Source organism: Barbus barbus (genome assembly GCF_936440315.1).
Source record: "Barbus barbus genome assembly, chromosome: 13".
Taxonomy (NCBI): Eukaryota; Metazoa; Chordata; class Actinopteri; order Cypriniformes; family Cyprinidae; genus Barbus; species Barbus barbus.
In genome coordinates, this window is record NC_136741.1 from 15179768 (window position 1) to 15201445 (window position 21678).

General features: G+C 37.2%; 1 protein-coding gene across 4 annotated transcripts in view; it reads left to right on the forward strand.

Annotated features, from left to right (window-relative positions):
* Positions 1–499: 499 nt before the first annotated feature.
* LOC306879108 (FERM, ARHGEF and pleckstrin domain-containing protein 2-like) overlaps positions 500–21678 on the forward strand; it is a 63951-nt gene continuing 42772 nt past the window's right edge. For 3 of the 4 annotated variants that reach the window (XM_079431820.1, XM_079431822.1, XM_079431821.1), the window contains exons 1-2: positions 547–640; positions 2449–2700. In XM_079431820.1, coding sequence (XP_079287946.1) covers positions 2503–2700 — 198 coding nt within the window. In that variant the 5' untranslated portion in view covers positions 547–640; positions 2449–2502. Of the gene's footprint in view, positions 641–2448; positions 2701–21678 lie in introns of all 4 variants that reach the window. The other variant, XM_079431823.1, reaches the window with a different exon arrangement.

A 21678-nucleotide genomic window follows, 5' to 3' on the forward strand; every position in this document is an offset into this window, starting at 1 on the left:
CTCCAGCTTGCAAATGTGGAGTTGCTGTTTTTGTTTGTTTTTTATGCCATGTACTGTGCAGGTCATGCTTATTCCCTTCTGTTATTTTCCATTCTGTTTAAATAAATTTTGTAATACAATCCATATCCCTCTATTCCATTTTGGTCAGTTTTTGGTCATTTGACACCTCAACTTTCCGCACTTATTTGCTTACATGTTCACTGTTTTGAATGACACCTTACAGCTTGAAGCTTCCTTTATTTTGCATGTGAACAAACTATATTTAATTATTTGTCATTTCCTGAAAATATGATGACTAGTGGGTTTTTTTTCCGTTTCTGTAACTAGACAGTATTTTAGGCAGCATTTAAACACAAAACAATTGTTTGACTTTTGTTTTTATTTGTTAAATACTATTTAATGTATTATATTATATTACATTATCAAACTGCATGGCATTTCCAAACCAATCGAATTAATCCGCAGGTATACCTTTCAGCCAATAGCTGCCGACCATTTCAGTGCGAGTCTGAGCCAATAGAAGGTGGCATCTGTCTGAAGTTGTCCAATCAGAGCGGAGCTTTGGCCGCAGTTCGCCTACAACGACGGTCGGACGTGTAACTCATTTAGAGTTGAAGAAATACCAGGCGAAAAATAAAAGGTATGATGTCGATTTATCTCAAAATAGAGCTTAAAAGCAAATTCAAATCAGTTATATGGGCAGTAGCTTATTTAAACGTGTTTCAGTGAAGCATACGATAGAGTTGTATGGTCTCTTCGTATGTTTGTGTGGTTTGACTAAACTTTCTCAGTCTTTGTTTCATCTCTGTAATGACAAACAGCAAAATGTGTGCTTTTATTATTCGTCGCAACCGAGGATATTTTTTGTCGGTGTTACTGAAATACAAAGAGTAAAATAAGTTTGTCGTGAGGGGTTAAGCTATTGCAGAGATTTTTTATTTTGGTTCCATGCAGCTTTATCTTATTATATTACACAACTCCAGAGTTTATGTCGGCTTTTCGTTTAATTGATTTCAGCATTTTTGCATTATCAAGTGCAGCCTGCAATGGGAAAGTTCTTTTCGTTACTAAAACAAAAGAGATTATTGGTCACTGATGTAGGAATTGCTCAAACACCGGGATAAAGTATTCCTTCTCTAATCTAAATCTTATTCCTATGAGGGGGAAATAGGTCAGTTTGGATCACTGTTTGTAAGTGAGTCTGTGCTTTGAAGGCATTCCAGTCAAATTACTTTAACCAACCTTTTGCTTTAAAGAGCCAGAAACATGCTGAATGATGTTGGCTTTAATGAATGTTATTCTCAGTTGTCCCTGTTGCTTTAGAGATCAAGAGAGTTAAAGTGGAGCTTGTTTGAGTTGGTCTTGTTGCATTGATGCCTCTAGTGTTGCCAATATTAATCAGACCTCATGCAAAGTCATTGCTATATTTGGCAGTACATTAGTATTTTGTAATGGCTAATGTGAGCTCGTGTCTTGTGGTCATGTCACTGCTATTGTGCTGGCCAATAATGACAGGAACTTTAAGTATCATGTGAAGGAAAGGGAATTGGATCACACTATGTTGGTGTAAATGTCATCAGATTCATCATCAGTGTAGAGCAGCTGTGAATGTTTCAATCAAAACCTTGACAATTAGTCAATGTTGACAATAAATGCATCAGTTCTGATTGATTCATGCCTGTCCTTTAAAGTTGGCATTATATGTAAAAATTAACTTTTTTATTTTAGATGCATCTCCTTGATGTTACTGCAAACGATTTGACCTTTCATGGTTCATTTTTAATTATTTTAGAGCTAGAAAACAAAACATCTATCAACATAAACGATCTGTCGATACATGGAGACTTTAAATAATGTCGGAATAATCTGTTTGTTGAACACTTACTTAGATAATTAGTTTGGCCGATATTTCAATGATATTTTAACTTTTCCACTTATCTGCATATCAGTTCTTTAATATTAAGTTTACCAGTGAAAATAGACACAGGCCAAAACAAGGATGGACAAATGGAAAACAAAATGTGCAAAGTCTTAGGTTTCTTTTAAAAATAATTTAATGGTGGGGGGGGGGGAGTAAAATCTTAAACAGTGCTAGATATATCTGCTGGAGGAGTACGATGTTTTTCTAGATGTATGATTTAGGTTGTTATGGTTAATTAGTGTTTAGTTGCAGGAATAAAATAACAATATCCGTAATTGGCTATCATAACATTAATGCAATGAATAAGGTACCAGTCGTAAATTATATTCGTATCTTTCTTAAAAAACACAAAAACAATCCTGGTTTTAGACTCTAATTGCTGTTTCTGCAGATCCAGTTTCATCTGTTTTCCCGTCTTTGAATCTAGGATTAGTTCTTTCAGATTGTAACACAATATCAATTCCTGTAGAACTGGCTTGAGATTTCGTATCATTGTGTCATTTCTTTGATTGTTCTGTTGTCTCCAGGCAGGGGTGTGTATATGTGTGTGAGAGAAGGGGTAGGCTGCATTGGGAGCAGCTATGGGTGAGATTGAGGGCACCTTCCGCTCCTTGCAGACCCCTGCAGGGACACGGCTCGGAGCTCAGTACAACACCGGCATCAGCACCCTGGAGCCCGGGCAGAGCCTCAGTTCTGCTATGGGAGCAGGAGGGAAAGGCAGGGGTCTGCAGATCCGCGTCCAGGGCCTGGATGATGCTCAGGAGTTCTATGACCTTGAGGTGAGTGAGTCATTTCACATCAACTCAGTTTTTTGTCTCTGTTCATCTCCATATAGGTCTGCGTGAAAGACCCTGATTTTTTTTTTATATACACTACTAGTCAACATTTGAAGTGGATGAAAACCTTTCGCTTCAAATGTTGACTACTGTAGTTGTGCTGAATTTGTTACTAATTTAATATAGGCTGAAGTGTCTTTTAATGGGCTATTTATTTGGCCATGGTACACTATCTTTTAAAAACTTGGGGTTGGTATGATTTTTTTGTAATGTTCCACTAAAATACACTAAAAATATTGATATGTTGTGTGAAATGTTTATAGCTTTAAAATCTAACTTATTCCTGGTGACAAAACTGAATTGTCAGCAGCCATTACTCCTGTCTACAGTGTCCCACATTTTTCCAAAAACTTTTGAATGGTAGTGTATTTCCTAAAGGTCATGTCAATAGACTAGTTTAATGATTCTTCAGAAGTATTAGAGGTGGGAAGTTTGATTCATTTTGAGTCTTTTTAGTGGTTGACTGTTCAGTGGGATTTCAAAACTTTGATTCAGCTTTGTTTTTTGTCATCAGTCAAAAATGTTTAAGACTCCATGTGGCATTTTTCGTATGTTTTATATTGCTTATATTTATATTGGTGCACTGCATACAAATCTGCATAATTAAATATAACTCTTATGAATTAATAACTTTTCAATTAGCAAAAAAAAAAAAAATTGTAGAAAAATGACTTGATTTATTCTTAACTAGATTTTCACTGTAGTTTACTTTTATATTATTAAATCCAATTAAACCTTTTTTGAATCTACTGAATTACAATCTGGCTTATTGAACTGTTGAAATGATGCATATCACATATTGCTACACCTTGAACTTTCTTCCATGGTTGTTTGGTTAATTGTTTGCCTGGATGTTTTGTTTGTTTGATTCCGCTGCACAAATATTGTACATTGGCTATTGTGTTTGCAAAGCTACCCAAAGTTTATTTAAAAATAAGCGCACACTGTAGCCAGCACACTGTGTTTGGTTTTGTCCATTTGCGGCTGTGCTGGAGAATGTAAACGACCATCTGACCTCTGACCTCTGGCAGTCTTGCGTTGCGTGTTGGGTTGTGGTGGGTGACAGCTGCCGCATGGCTTTAGCACTTAAGTCCTGCGTCTTTAAGTCTTTACACACTAGGCCTGAAGTCACTTTCTGAGTGCTAGCCTGGCTGTGTTTACACATCTGACATATGCCATTTCTGCATTGCTTAAGTTTCCTACAATATCATGCCAGCATTTGAATGCAAAATGACATGGACACGGCAAGATTTAGGATTGTGTGTGTTGGGCACTTTTGAGATTAGCAGTGTGGCTTTTATTGTTGCCAGCTGCTTAATGAGGGATATGGAAAAATTAACTGGCTTTACAGCGGCAACACCTGAATTTGTCTTAAAGGAATAGTCCTCAGGCCATCCAAGATGTAGATGAGTTGGTTTCTTCATCTGTATAGATTTGGAGAAATTTAACATCATCTCACATGCTCACAATGGATCCTCTGCAGTGAATGGGTGCCATAGAATGAGAGTCCAAATAGTTGATTAAAAACATCACAATAATCCATAACACAACTCCAGTCCATCAGATAACATATTGTGAAGTGAAAAGTTGCGTGTTTGTAATAAGTAAATCCATCATTAAGAAGTTGTATCAGCTGTTTGGGCTCTCGTTCTGACAGCACCCATTCACTGCAGAGGATCCATTTGTGATCAAGTGATGTAAAGCTAGATTACTCCAAATCTAGGGAAATTATTCAATTTTATTTTGGGGTGAACTGGACTGATATGTAAGATTATCAATAAGTTATAAGACAGTCTAAGTGTTTTGGTAGAGGATGAGAAATTCCCCTGTTACAAACATCAAACACAGGAGAGTGGAAAATGGTCATTATCCAGTTTATTAGGCTACAGGACTCTGGAATGCGATGGTACCACCAAACATGCTGTACTGAAGCTGATAAACCCTGCTGGAGGTAAATGACTCTTCATATTACGTCTAGATAATAGAAGAACAATGGGGTCAGTTCTGGTTCAAAGGTTTATTACTCTTTCTAGTGTTCCTCAGGAGTGTATTGGGACATGTTTTCCATTGCACTTAATTTAGCACTGGTAAGTGTGTTTGAATTGTGGTACTGATTGATCTGTTGTCAGATGATGTGGATGTTTTATTAGGCGGGTTATGTGTAATGATTCATAAGGCAACATGGTTTCGTGATCTGTTCCATGATGCACAAACTGACGCTAACACAGTCTGGTGTTGCTCATGAAAGGGGTTTGTTTATTCTCAGCAGGAGTGTGTGTGTGTGTGTGTGTGTGTGTGCACGACACGTGCACTTGTGTGCTCACTGCATTGTGGGTTTGATGTCATGTTGCCACATCTGTTTTCAAGATGGGACTGTATTTTCATATGCACACCCAGGTACACAAGTGTGAGAGCTGTGGGAAAATTTCCCAAATTGACCCTCAGGACTAAATTGCCAGACCAAAGAAATAAAGACAGATGTGCTGCACTTCTGTTCATGATAGTCTAAACATACACAAAAGTATGCATTGTCTGACAGTTGTGATGAAACTCTTTTGATTTAGTTTTCCAAATGTACAAGTTTAAAACCCCATGTTTGTTTGTTCAAATGCAGACACTTTTTTTTTTTTTTTTTTTTTTTTGTCATAATCAACAAGTTGGCGGGTTTTCTGAACAACTGATCAGTCTTAAGAAACTCTATTATCCTGGTATATGTGCATGTCCATTACATTCAAATCAGATGCATTTCTTAGGGCAGAATACACATAGGACATTTTTGCTTTAATTAATTCATTAATTCGTTCAATCATTTATTAACAATGTCAAAACCTCAATGTCTTTTCATTATTTCAAAAATAATAAACTTATAATATGAATTATTTTAAATGAAATGCTGCATCCTATTCCTCTCTCTTCTCTCAAATTATTTCCAATCACAGTCGTATCAAATAAAGGAAAAAAAAAAGGTTGAGAGCTAAAGACAAAAGCGAAAAATGTAAAAAAGGAAGAGTAAAAATAAATATAATACTAAGCACAAATTCAATACAATGACTTGCATACCAAGAGTAAAAAAATAAAAGCAAAAATTCAAAATGCTATAATGGTTATTAACTATAATTATACAGTGTCTTAATTTGCTTAAGATGTCTTTGTCTTGATCTTTTTTTTTTAATTATTATATTAAATTGAATGCTTGAATCTTTTTTTTTTATTTAAATCCTATTAGCTGATAAAGTTTGGGGGGAGCAGGGACAGTTTGGGACATACCATGATTAACAGCTATGTATGAATGTATTCCATTGAAATGTTCAAAACTTTAAAGACCAATAAAAACTATAAAATCAAAAAAATAAATTAGAAAACTAGTCAGTCGGATCGGCTGATTCCGATCCGAGTCTTATTTATTTATTTATTTATTTATTTTTAAATCAATGTAGAATTTCTATACTTTTCTGTGTTGACCTGATCGTCACTCGTTTGTGTGTTAAACACAATCTACTAAATATAGACAACTTCATTTTAATGAAAAATAACAAATGAAAAAATATATACTCATAAACTATGACATAAATACTATTATAAACTAGGTTAGTGGATAATTTAGCAGCAAAAGTTATTCCAGAAAAATCATGAGTGCACAATTTTATATAATCTAAACATTTAGTGAAATAATATTATGTGAGAAACAAATAAAAGTGAATAAGTGTAAGACTAAATCTGGTAAAATGTTACACATTGCTCTTTGTATTGTTGTAAAATACATTAATGAAAACAAGTAACTGTATTTATATATAACTATAAAATTCAAAGACATTTCTTTTAAATGTATAGCAAAGTAATCAAGGCAGCAACGTATGGTAGAGGAGTCCTATCTATCCTATGTTGCTGCCTCCATTACTGTGCTATACATTAGATTATTAATAGCCTTTCTTCATCTGTCCTATCATAGGACAGAACAAGAAACGCTATAAATCTTTCATTTCGCAAAAGTATTATAATAAGACCAGCTCCAATACAGAGCGGCACAAAGCGCAGAATGATGCGTTTGAAGTGACACACAGTCACAGCGCACTGCGCTCCGAAGTTCAAAGCACAAAGGAAAGAGAGATTGATGCGTAGTTTATTAAATCTGTGCGATAGTTTGAGCCTTTTCTTTTATCGGATTTAAATCTGTTATTGTGCGCTCTTGAAGAGAGTTTCATCGTTTTGACTGTTGTAACTAAACACGACATGCAGATTGAATGCTGAATGGAGGAGAGAAGAGTTTACTTGAACTTGAATTTAACGACTTGAATATTCATCTGTACCTCACATTAAACTATGGAACGGCTTCAGAACACTTGGACTTTGACTTTATGGTGTTTTATAATGTCTTTTGTACTTTCTTGGGGCTTAAGAATAACACAGAATAGTACACATGCAATATCGGATTTGGATCGGTCTATACCCGATCCGGCAGAAAATGCCAGTATTGGAGCCGATAACGATACTGAGTACAGATCGATGCATCCCTAGTTATAAACCTAAGATGGCATAAAAAAGGGAGGTCTTACAGCTGTTTGATTTTGGGAACTGGCAGGCCAACACAGTCTGTAATGAGTTGCCATGAGGGAATGCAAACGTGCATATTGGGCACCAGTCTGTTTGTTTTGCCTCTAACCTTATTCCCAGTTCACCCGGAAACCCACTGGCCTGCTCTCATCTGTGAGCCGCTCCTCTGCCTCACCAACTTGTAATTTGTGCTGCCATCTAAACGCTGAAGGCCTGCAGCAATCCCAGCCTCAGCATGTATTTATGGATATGGGGTTGTTCTCTGCTCCCCAGCGTCTGCCAGAGTTATAATTTTCTCTGACTTTGAAATCAGGCAAAATGTATTTATGGATTTTTACCCCGTAGCTGGATTATGTGGATATCTTTAACTTTCGTTTTGGGATTTGTAGCCAAATTGTGAATATTTGGGCCTGTTTACATTTGGCCACCTCATTTGTTTGGACTGATAGCATAGCTGATCTGATCATGAAGAAGAGATCACCAGCCGATCACTCAAACCCTTTTAGGAGGTAGTTTGAGGTGGACTGTATTCCTGATGGATCTGGCCAGAAGTGTCATTAGTGTGTATTGTGTAGATTGTGCAGTATTGTGTCATCAGTGTTGACACTGCTCTCTCCTATTGGATTGTTAGTTTTGTTATACAGTCCACACAGTCAGATGCAAGCATGTGGCAATGTGGTGATGTGCCATCAGTTGGCACGACAACTTGTCTCTATGTTTGACATGTTGCTGAATTACTCCAGACACTTCATTTTCCCTGTTTGTCTAAACTACACAGTTTTTAGTTTTTAACTATACTTTTTTTACAACTATTAATCATATTACATACCTTTTAACTGCAACATCAAACACAGATTGTGATGTTTCTTGTTTTTGGTCTACTTATTTAAATATTTTTTGCTTCAAATCATGTTTGTACACACCTGTCCAAAAGTTTGATGTTGGTAAGATATTTTTATAAATTGTTGATAGTCTCAATCACATTTCTTTGATCAATTTTGTTTCTCAGTGATCAAAAACAAATATTAACAGTTTTCTACTTTAAACTATTTTAAAATGCAATTTATACCTGAAAGCAGTTGTGCTGCTTACATTTTTAGGGGAATTGTGATAATTTTTTAGGAATTATTTAATTAATAGAAGTCTTTTGTGAGATTATAACTATGCATACGGTCACTTTTAAACAATTGCATCCTTCCTGAATAAAAGTATTTGTTTTTTAAGTCTTACTTATTCCAAATTGTAGTGTATGTGGTTGTAGTAATACTAAAATCATTATAGTAATCACTTTACATGTACATTTTTATGAAATGTATTTCTGTTGAAAAGAAAGTAGGATACATGCTGCGTCTGAAATTGCATACCTAGTATGTAGAGTATGTGTTGTATGCAAAGAAGAACTGTTGATGTGTTATATTCTTGGACATATTACATCTGACATCTTGGCATTATCCTTTGACCCGCGTGTTCTTTGACCTATGACATGCATATAACAGCAACACAAATAATTTACCTGCATGTTGTTAAAAAAATGCACAGTGGCCTGTAAGGAGCAACTTTCTTGATACCTATAATGCTTAGATAGGAACGGACCACTTAGCTTAAATTTTTTTTCTGTCTTTTATTTTCTTTTTTGAATCTGATTAGCTCCCATTGCATAATGGGATAGTAATGTGTCTGATATCAAGCGTACAGCTAATTGGTCCATGTCGGTGTATATTCTGAGATGATTTGCAGTCTTGACATTTCCTGTATAAACAGGCTCGGAACACTCTGAGACTGATTGGCTCTCCATGAGTTTTCATTCACTAGGCCAATAGGAAGTGATGAGGAAGCCGCTACAACAGCTTAAACTTCCTGTCCCGTCCACACCCATGGGACACAGGCCTCTGCTCGCTCTCTCAAATAATCACTTAAGCTGTCAGTCAAAGTCAATGACAGGCTTTAATTTGCATGCGAGTTCATGTGAATTTGATTAAACTAAGTCAAATCACTATCACTAATCTACATAGTGATATTTAAGTGAGGCTTTTTAAAAAATATTTGAATTAGTTTAATACATTTTCAGTTTTAGTTATTTTAGTACATCAGGAATAAAATAAGTTGAAGTTTTTATTTTGTTTCAAGTAATGCAAATGCTTTTTGTATGGTTTTAGATTTCTACAGGAGTCAGACCTGTTCAATACATTTCCATTGGAGTGCATGCAAAACTAAAATGCTGACCTAAATTTGTAGTCATAACAATGACTCTGCCAGCTGTGATGGAGTGGGCTCATCTTAGACCATTGGTTTTTATAATTTAGCTCGCCATATGCTGTCTAAGCTCTTGAAACAAAGAGAGAACATGCGTACATGCACATTTGCATGGAATTTGACCAGCGCACGCTGCACGCCATTCAAGCCCTACTGTGACCTTCTGAGGAATCTACTGGAGCGCTGGGGCCTGCGGGGGGAACAGCAGAAATAGATGCCATTAAACAGATACTGCAGAGACCTCTCACACAACCCAGGGCCTGAGCGTGCTGCATTTTGGGAGAGCCTCTGCTTTCAGTCCTGAAGAGAGGCAGGAGAGGTTGTGTGTGGAAGCATGTCACACTGGTTCTCTTACTGAGCTGAGTCTGTGCCAGGACGAGGACCCTTGCCAAATACTCTCCAATGAGGGTCTGTTCACAGCTGCTTGTGGAGAGAGAGTCTCTTTATCTGCTCAATGACACTATGCAACAGATATAAATACACCTCAGCCGGGTGATAATGTCCTCTTTGTCTGGACAAATACATTTTATCCAAGTCTACAAATTTATCGGCAGGCTGCGAGTTTTAGTCATGATACTTCAAAATGTTACACTTACAGTTGCAACAGTGACTTCTGGGTCAATGATGTGGCACTTTTTCTTTTTTTGTGTGTGTGTTGACCTTGTATGATAAACATGTTTTTAATTTCTGATTTAAAATTGTTTACTTTTAAACAGTGAAACTTTTCCTTTTTTAATGTTGTGAAATAAACAGAAAACAGAAAACTGATATCATAGAGAGGACACATGATGACTGTCATGGTCAGTGTCTTAATTTCCTCATCATTTTTATGACACAGCAAGATTAGTACAGATTGCTAAATGTAACTCCACATGAATGTAAATAAAAAAAACTTTTTTACCATAGTGTTCTTTTTTTTTTTTTTTTTTTTTTTTTTTTTTTTTTTTTTATATATATATGTAAAATGTCTGACATGTATTCAAGGTGTACAGAAAAATATTTTTAGTCATTATGAATTAATGTATTAATAATTGTTATTGTTGTTGTTTTTAACTTGTTGTTTTTAGCAACATAATTATTTTTTAGAGTCATAAAATTTAGTTTTTTAAATTTCTAAAAAAATGTAAGAACGTGGCACACTTTAAATTTTAAAGGATTTCTCATTTTCTTTATGTAGACTCTTATTTGTCACTGACCCATTCGCTTTGTGTATTTGCAAGAACTTGTAATAAACATTACTTCACGACTCGTGAATCATAAAACTGATCTGTCCTGACTTTACACACTTGTAATTCAATCTTGGGCTTGTTCTCCATTGATGTGCAAGTAAAAATAGACAATAATTGCTGCGTTGGATGTTTGAACTGGCCCGTCTTTTCAAAGCTGAACCACTGATGATGTCCAGTGGCCAGAAACGCTCTTTGAGCCTGCGCAGACCTGGAAACAGTCACATTAAGAGACATTTCCTGTACATGAATGACATTAATGGAACAACAGAAAGTAAAACATGGCTTCCAAGAATGCTGGCTCCATGTGCCAACTTTAATCCTTACTGGCAAAAATCCCTCCCTTATAATGTGTGTGTTTTTCTTCTTAATAAAACAATGTGTTGTGTAAGGCTGCGCATAAACCCAAAGTAGACATTCCCTCTTTGTTTATGTAGACGTTGAACCCAGATTCTTTCCTTTGTTAATGCTGGAGCCATTTTTGAATGTGCTTTCAGAATCAAATCAACTGCAACTGACAGTGAGGGAGCCACAGTGACCCTAGGTAAATGGGATGCTCTACAAAAAAGAGGTTTGAATGGGATTGGTCAGCAGGCTCGGGGCTCCGCCCACACCTCACAGCACAAGGAAGCTCAGTAACACTGGGCCTTTTTATTCAGCTCATAACAACAGCAGAGGGGAAAAAAAAAAACCCTGACGTTCACTGTGTCTAAGACAGACCTGTAGAGCGATGAAAGTGTGTGTTTGTTTTAATGAATATATGTGAATTAGTTTTATTTGTGTGAGGCACAGATGAGTCTTTGTGGAGGGGTCAGTGCAGTGAGGGGGCTGCTTCGATCACTGGGGAATGCGGAACAGTGGAGACGGGGGCTGGCTGATGAGAATTCGGGGGAGGGAGTGGAGCAGGACTTGTCCAGCATGAGCAAACAAGCTCATAAATAGTTCGGTTGACAGGCTAAAGAAGGGTGAGTGGGAGAAATGGGGTGGGTGGGAGTAGACAGTTGAGTATTGGGCGGAATGTGTTGGTGTGGCATGGTAGTGCTGTGGTAGAATAAGCAGTAGGACACCAGAAGGAAGTCCAGACTTTGGACAAGCCTTTAAACTTTAAAGACCTATAGATGACTTGATGAGTTTTTAGACAACTTTAAATAGAGAGTCTTTAAATGTCTAAACAATAAATTTTCCTCAATAAACTTATGTATAACGTACAATGAGCGGTCTCTTTTTTTTTTCTTATTTTAGCTAGTTTTAATATCGGTTAACTGGTATAGATTTTATTTTTTTCAAGTGCATGACACTGATGGCTAATAATAGCCCCTTTTACACAGCAATACCAGTAAAGGTCAGCGCGTTCTGAACTTGTACGTGCTCATACCGGTAATCTCGTTCTGAGTTCACACAGAGGAGATTACTGGTAATTTACTGGTGATGTTACAACTTCTCATTTTGAAAAGGTCCTGTTCACACATGAACTCTTAACGGTAATTTACCAGTAAAGTCTGTATGTGTGAAAGCGGCTAATTTGAGAAAACCTACATGTGGTGTCCTTTAGGGTTTCATGATCCTTTAAAAACAGGAATAATTTAATAACACTGTTAAAAAATAATCTTGAGAATTTAAAAATTAGTATAAATTTGGTTGGTTGGGGGGGGGTCAATTCACCTAACTATTGCGATTCTTTTTAAAACGTTAAAATCTATTGGTTTATCTTAGAATCTATTTATATTTTAATTATTTTACTTTTGCTAAGAGGTGGTGGGGAGAAGTTACCGCTTTTTTTCCAACAGAGGGTGGAATGTATTGGTGTGTTCGACTTGAAGCAGTACCATGCAGACCAAATCGGCTTATGACATCAAATTACCGCGAGAGTAATTCGAAAGCATGCAGAGCCATCTGCTCTCTTACCTCTTTTCCACCAAGGCAGTTCGAGTGCTGGTTCGGAGCCAGAGATTAGTTTCAAACCGGTTCTTTGTCTTTCGACACCCAAAGCACCAGCTCCGAACCAGGAAAAGCGGTTCGTAAGTAGCACCAAAACATTGCTGGGCTAGAAGGAAGAACCGCTTGCGTCAGGGGCTGGGGGCGGGGTTACCGTGACCAACAAGACGAACAGAAACTTGTCCAAACTTGTTTGGATGCTGATGTAGGTTTGCAAAGCCATGAACATCAATAGCAATGCAACATCCGCCATTGTTGGTAGTTTTAGGCTTGTTCGGGATGGATCGGCACTGCACGAACCGTTCGGTGCGAGGCATCGGGGTGCTGCGGGAGCAACTGGAAAGCAGATGACTCTTTATGCTTTTGGATCGTTCTCGCGGTGCTTTGTGTTGTGTGCCGATTGATGTCTCTGAGTGCCGCCAATGCACCTCGAACAAGTCTGTTGTGTTTGGAGCTGCTGCGGCTGTGCTGGTGAAACGAAAGATGAAGCGTATTCAGTGACGTAAGTCCTGGCTCTGTGGTGGCTCTCTAGCTTGTGGAAAAGCAACCGGTTCTTAAAGGGCCCGCCAGTCGAACCAACTAAGAACCGGCAATAGCATTGGCTCTGAATTAGCACCTGGTTCTTGCTGGTAGAAAGGGGGTATCTGTAGCTCTTGCGGTGCTTTGACGTCACACAAGGATCAGTCTGCGCAGCACCTCTGTATTAATGATATCGTATCTGTTTCAAACTGGTGCGAGAAAGCAAAACCATGAGGATCAAACCTCTTCGAGAATTCTTTCTGCACCTTCATGTTTTGAATCCCAAGTGTGGAAAAACTTTGGATTTTACACACTGCTGGGAAAACATGACTAAAACGGTATGCAAATTAGCACTTAATTTTATTTCAGAGAGTGTTTTTTCTACTCATTTTGTTGAACATTTGACTATTATATTCATGTGCAATTTCAGGGTATTGGTACTTGAAACTTTCATGGTTCAATGGACTTTAAAATATACACTGTGTATGTGTATGCTCCTGAAATAAGAGTTCAGAAAGATGTGATGCTATGTTTTTGTTAATATGAATATACAGTCAACAATCAATTGTAGTATTAAAACAACTAAAACAGATCCAAAACTAAAAGCTAAAACGGTATAAATACTATATCTACACATTTAAAAAAATTAAGAAATTAAAAATTACAAATGCATACAGCAAAATATCAAAACTTAACATTTAAATGAAAACACATAATAAAGCTAAAACCAATTCAAAACATTAAAGAACAAAAGGTATGAGTATAATAATGATTCTAACATAACACCAAGCCAAACACCAAAAAACAACTACATGTGAATGTACAACCACACACATATATACTAAAATAACTCAAATTAAATTAAAAAAAATAATTAATTAGAAAAAAAAATATTATGTATTATGTTATCAAATTTTCACTTGTATTTCTACCAATTATTTGAAACTGCTATTATGGAAATCCTATGGGATAACCTAATATATTTTAATTCCAGTCTTGTGCAGTGCAGCAAATCAACAGTGACAAAACCGCTTTCAAATAGTCAGTCACAGGACGAGCAATCTGTCTTATCAGTACAGTCAGTACTAGGAAGCCTTACACACACTCTCTCATTTGGCCTGCTTAACGTCCACCATATGATGCAATTAGTGGAACAAATTAGTGACCGCTTTGAGAGAGCTGGCCATGAGGAAAATCCTAGAGGCCAGCGTCTCTTGATTGCTTCAAGCCCCTGCCGCCCCCAACTCAGATGACAACTTTTGCCATCTCTCACTCTGATATAATTTGAGGGTGTTGAAGCGTGACAGATTGGGCTTTTCATTGGTTTGGCCCTGTTGGCGGCCATTGCTGGCTTTGACCTAAAGTCAGAGGATTTGCTCAAGCACAGATCAAGTTCACTATACAGAGCCTTTCCAAAGAGACTAAATTTAATGTCTGTTTTTATATGTATATTCTTACAATATTGTTGAGATTTTAATAGACTTGCTTAGTTGTTATTAGTGCTGTCAAACGATTAATCGTATCCAAAATGAAAGTTTTTGTGTACTGTTTCTATTTATTATTAATGTAAATACACACACATGCATGCATATATTTAAGAAAAGTGTTACGTTTATATTAAATATTTATGTATGATCTAAATTATATGAATATAAATATACGTGTTAATACATGCAAATATTTTCAAAATACAGTCATGGCCAAAAATATCGGCACCCTTGGTAAATATGATCAAAGGCGGCTTTGAAAATTAATCTGCATTGTTAATCCTTTTAATCTTGTATTTGAAAAATTCACAAAAATCTAACCTTTCATTGGAGAATAACAATTTAAAATGGGGGGAAATCATTATGAAATGTTTTTCTTGAATACACATTGGCCACAATTAACGGCACCCTTTTATTCAATACTTTTTGAAACCTCCATTTGCCAGTTTAACAGCTCTAAATATTCTCCTATAATGCCTGATGAGTTTAGAGAACACCTGACAACACCTGGCTTCATCCAGAATCTCTCCAGACCCTTTAGATTCCCAGCTCCATGTTGGTGCTGCTTCTCTTCAGTTCACCTCACTCATTTTCTACAGGGTTCAGGTCAGAGGACTGGAATGGCCATAGCAGAAGCTTGGTTTTGTGCTCAGTGACCTATTTTTGTGTTGTGTTTGAGGTTTGTGTTTGGATTACTGTACGGTTGGAAACATGGGCCATAATAAGATTTCTAGTTAGTCACTTGTTGAATTTTATCTGTTGGTATTTGATAGAATCCATGATGCCATGTGTCTAAACAAGATGTCCAGGACCTCCAGCAGAAATATAGGCCCACGACATCTTTGAAATCTTTTCTGATCCCGAGACTCAACTATTTTCTGCAATTCTCCAGCTGTGGTCCTTGGAGAATCTTTAGCCACTCAAACTCTCCTTCTCACCGTGCATTAGGGCGATATAGACATGTCCTCTTCCAGGCAGTTTCGTAATATTTTCTGTTGATTGGAAATTCTTAATTATTGCCCTGATGGTGGAAATGGGAATTTTTACTGCTCTTTTCTTAAAGCCACTTCACTAATTTGCACATCAGAAATATATTCTTTGGTTTTTCTCATTGTGATGGATGATTAAGGAAATTTGGGCTTGGTTTTCCCTCCTATTTATATTTCTGTGAAACAGGAAGCTATGGCTGGATAATTTCATGTTCATAATCACCCTGGAGTGCTCAAAATTGTGAATATGAATGGGAATATACTTCAGAGATATTTTGCTCATAAGAATTTCTAGGGGGGCCAATAATTGTGTCCAACGTGTATTTGAGAAAAACATTTATTTCATAATGATATTTCCCCCCATTTTAAATTCTTATAATCCAATGAAAAGTTAGATTTTTGTGAATCTTTAAAATAAAAGATCAAAAGGATTAACAATTCAGATTAATTTTAACAGCCTCCTTTGATCATATTTACCAAGGGTGCCGATATTTTTGGCCGTGACTGTATATGCTGTATGTGTGTGTGTTACGTGCTTGATGTTAAAAAGGGATGATACCGTAACATTTAGGTGAGACAACTGTTACTGGGTGTGGTGCAGCTCAAAGATGATACTGAAAAGTAGTATTTCAAAAGACTTTACTGGTCGTGTTGTGGAAAAATACAAATGATTACAAAAATGGAAAAAATATGGAATTCAACACAACAAAAAAAGAAACGGGAGTGTCACCCAAATTAAAGAAATAAACGAGACAAAACAATCCTTATACTAACCGCTTAACTAACTAACAAAAAGAAATATGAAAATAAAACCGAAATGCCGAACTAAACTCCTACACACTACAAACAAAAGTACAAGGGTGGCTTAACACTCACAAATCTATATATATATATATATTGCGGGCATCAGGGATTTTTTATTTTTTTTTTCACTTAAATTTTTTTAATCTCTTGCTTTCAAACAAGGCTGTTCTGTTTACAGTTGACTTTAAAGCCTGAAGTATATTTGTCTTATCCACATTCCAGTCCAGCTTGTGGACAAACAAAGAAAGGTCCAATAAGTAGTGCTTACATTATTGTGTAATTGGAACATATCTTTAAAAGAAAAACCACAGAAACAAATGCTTTGATTGGTCACAATTCATCCCAGCACATGTAAGAATTATGTCTAGGCAGTTTTACAATGTTACAAGAATTTTATTCCAGAAATTCAGAGCCGGGCTTAGCGATGGGCCAGTTATTTTGGCCTATAGCAAAGACTGTGGTAAAAAGAGAGTGTTTGATAGCATAACTCCTGGGAACTTGTCTACACATGAGATATTTGATTAAATTTGACTAAATCACATTACATCTACAACTAGATAATGTGTTGCTCTGTGCTGTTCCTGTTGAGTGAGACTGCGTACTAAACCCCCTGTGTGCTGTTCATGTTGAATCTGCACTCTGGGAGTTTGGTATAAGGCAGGATTTAGTGAGGCGTTTAACTATCCTGGGTGACGCAGCACACTGGAGCAGTTGGTCAGTAATGCCAGGTACACTTAAACCCTTCTCTGATCCCTATTAACTCCCATTTTAACTGCTGACAAACTCTTTACTGTATGTCCAGCTGTCTGCCAAGATGTTAGCCACAGGTGATGGTCACACGTCACTAGTGGAAGTCAGTCGGATTGATGCATATAATAAGGAACCAGGTGTTTAAGAAATGGTCCGGTTCTGTTTATTTTCATGGTCAGATTCCTGAAGCATTTAGTTGATGCCTGTAACAATGAAAGTATTGAGTGAGGGAGAGTGTTAATCTGTCCTCTTAAATGAGTCCACGGTCAAGAACCTGAGAGTAGGGTCAGCTAAAATTAAGTTTTTTGTTTGCTTTGCATGTATGATCTTATCTCAGTGATGAAAAGTCGGGAAATATAGCCGTCTGCAGCACATTTCCTGAGAGATTTTCCTCTTTTTTTTTTTTTTTCAAGCTAAATATTGAACTAAATAGTTAATCTAATAAGCTAACAATGCTTTGGAAAAATAAGTTAATCTTAAAAAAATAAATCAACTCAAATAGGAAATAAAACAGTTGTCGAATAAGCAAAAGGAGTCCTAAACAAGGCCTCATCAAGGACGGTGACGAGTCTGCTTACAGACAGGAGGTTGAGCAGCTGGCTGTCTGGTGCAGCCTTAACAACCTGGAGCTGAACACGCTCAAAACTGTGGAGATGATAGTGGACTTCAGGAGAAACCCCCCTGCTCTCCCCCCACTCACCATCATGAACAGCACTGTGACTTCAGTAGAGTCATTCAGATTCCTGGGCACCACCATCTCCCAGGACCTGAAGTGGGACAATCACATTGACTCGATTGCGAAAAAGGCCCAGCAGAGGCTGTATTTCCTCCGCCAGCTAAGGAAGTTCAACCTGCCTCAGGAGCTGCTGAAACAGTTCTACTCTGCAATCATCGAGTCTGTCCTATGTTCTTCTATAACTGTTTGGTTTGGTTCAGCTACCAAAACAGACATCAGAAGACTACAACGGACAGTTAGGACTGCTGAGAGGATTATCGGTGCCCCTCTGCCCAGCCTCCAAGAACTTTACACCTCCAGAGTGAGGAAAAGGGCTAAGAAAGTCACTCTGGACCCCTCACACCCAGCTCACTCTCTCTTTGTACTGTTGCCCTCTGGCCGGCGCTACAGATCACTGAGCACCAGAACAGCCAGACACAAGAACAGTTTTTTCCCCCAGGCCGTATCCCACCTGAACAACACATAACACACCCCGGTACTGTACATCTGTAAATACTCATCAAACCTTCATCTGTACATAGGACACATGCACATTCACAGTTCTGTCTATGGTCATGTCTCTTTTCTGTATATTTTTATTTTTATTACTATTGTTATCCTTAATTATTGTATATTCTCTTCATTAGTGTTCTTTATCACCTTAATTATATGTTGTCTGCACTATGTTTGTACTTTCTGTACTGGAAGCTCATAACACCAAGACAAATTCCTTGTGTGTGCAAACACACTTGGCAATAAAGCTCTTTCTGATTCTGATTCTAAACTCCTATTTTAGAGCAGTTACTGCAATTTATGAAAGCAGTCAATTAAATCTCTTTGTGTGTGATAATATTCAAATGGTAACCCCTTTTGTAATCGTTAACATTTTCATAAGTAACTGTAATTTACTAATTTTTTCTCAGTGACTAACAAAATAGTTACTTTTATTTGGTATTTAAATTACGTAACTCTGTTACATGTAAGTTGCTCCCCAAAATCCACTTTGTATACGTTTAATATTAGATTTTTTTTTTGCCCTTGTAATCTTTAATCAAAAAATCAAAATGTCATCTGGTGAAGATTGCTGGATTTCTGTAATTGTTTCGTCCTTTTCAACCCCAGTCATTCACAATCGACTACAAGCTTGCATCGATTATCTAAAAACAACAATTAATGCATAGAACCGCATCCCTGCCATATTTTTTTGTTTCTTTTTTTTGATAATCCATTACATTTGGAAATATGTCACAATATGGAAAAAACAAAGTTTTCTGTCGCTACTTGTTTAATTGTGACTTTAAGCAAGTCAGATGTTGAATCATTGAGTCAGTGAGTTCATTTAGTTAAGGATTTGATTCAAATCACTGAACTTGTTATTCTTTTGAACCGATATGATTTCTTTTGCTGAGGGCCTGTGGCGCTGAAGATTCAGCAGCCACGACATAGGAAACACTGTAATCCATTCTTGTAACTGCCATGCATTTACTTAGTTAATGATTTACTATGTTTTTATCACTTGGTGTCGAGGTGTGGCTAGAATCGTTGCAGCAGCAGGGGTAGACAATAAGGGAAATTTGCCACTGGCCCTCCTTTCAAAAACATGAAACAAGTGCAAATAAACCTATTGCATAGGATTCATTCTCCGTAGTCACACAGCAATTCATTATATTATGTTCATACCATAGGTTTCATACACGTTAACTTTTCTCTAACTTACTTGTCTGCATATGTGGGCATTGATCTGCAGAGCTCACAGTAAACCTCTTTTTTTTTCTTGATCGTAGCCCAGCTAGGGGTGGGCGATATGGGAAAAATATATCACGATTTTTTTTAGAAATATCACGATTCACGATTTTATCACGATTCTTTGTCATGTTGGTTTTACAAGTTGTCTGAGCATTACAGCCAAACTAGAAAGACAAAGCCTTTCAAGGTAACAAAAAACAAAAAAAAAGACATGGCAGATATTTAGGCCAAAGTGGGCGAAGATAAAAATCTTTGTCATCATTCTATCTTTCTTATTAAAAAATAAGAACAAAGATACACATTACAAATACACATAATATACAAATAAAACAAACAGTTCTTTATTTTCAGGTACAATAGGTGTATTTAGCAGAGCATTCAATGAAATTGAATGAACAAATATAAAAATAAAACACTAGATATTAAAGATTTTCAGTCAAGAATAGTGAGTGATTTTTCTCTTTGTGTTTTGTTGTTTTGTTAACGTTAAATTAATAGTCCCCCGAAAAACTAAATAGTCATCTGTCTGTCAATTCTGTCATAATGTTTTATTTTTATACCATCATTTACTCAAAAGTTGTTTTAAACCTTAATGAGTTTCTTTCTTCTGCTGAACATAAATGCTATTTTGAAGAAGGTGGAAAACCAAACAGTTGCTGGTCCTCAGTGACTTCCATAGGATTGTTCTTTCCTGCTATCAAAGTCAATGTGGACCAGAAACTGTTTGGTTACCCTCATTCTTCAAAATATCTTATTTTGGGTTCAGCACAAGTAATTAATAGTGGTTTGGGACAACATGTGAGTGAGTAAATAATGACAGAAATTAAATTTTAGGGTGAACTATCCCTTTAATGACAGTCGACAGCACGTTTAGTGTCCTGTCCCTTTAAGAGCTGCACGCATCTAATATACAGGCACACATCTGTTTCTGTCTTAACTACTTACTTTCATTTTAAAGATAACCAACTGAGTCTGTATGTAAACCTTGTGTGTTTTGACAGTATTAGCGCAAAAAATAAGTTAGTTGAGTAATCAGGTGCTGTTAGACAGGCTTTTTAATGCGTGTGAGGTGTATCCGCTCAGAAAAAGCGCACGTCAGACCAGCGCGCGAATGAAACATTTAACCTGCAAGGCTTGTATGCAAATAATGTACTTTTGCGATCGCGAATAAGTGCAGTGTCCTGTCAGAGTAACTCTACTGCTGTATGTGGTGTTGTACAGTATATAGAGACGGAGGCACCAGAACTGTATTTGACATCATGTGTGCTGTAGCACGATACTACCATATTTCTTCAAAAGCAGATCGTGGAGACATTTTTATCGTCCACGATCAAAAATCGTCATATCGCACACCCCTAAGCCCAGCCAATTCCAGCGGTCTCGCCACTGGAGCCGAAACTTTCTCTGCCTTTTCTTTTCGTATTCCCTTTCGCTTTCCCTCAATTCCTCTGGTGATTTTCTCTTCCTTGCGTTCTCTTTTTTATCCGGCGTTTGGCCGGGTGATGTGGGTTTCAGAAACATGTAGCCTAGCTTAATAGTAGCTATAGGTAGGTGCTGAGCAGCAGTGTGCAGTTTGCGCGCGTAACCGCGGGAGCGAGCAAGGCGGTGCGGAGCGCATAAACCCGCTGCATCTGTAAAAGGCTGTCGGGATCACGTAACGTGTTAGCGGTGGTTACCGAGACGATTTAACAGAAATCAAAACACAGAACCACAGGTAATTAATGTGAAATTAGACTTTTTTTTTAATCGAGGCATTATTTTTACTGGCCCCACCGGGCTAGTGGTTGGAGCGATCTGGTGGCCCTGATGGTTTTAAAAGCACGTCCGGGCCACCGGGCCATTTATATTGTCGACCCCAGCAGCACAGCAAAAGCTGCTACCTGCTTAGAGTGTGAGAAAGAAATGCCTCCTACTGAGATCTCAACATGCCCAAACACAATCAGCAC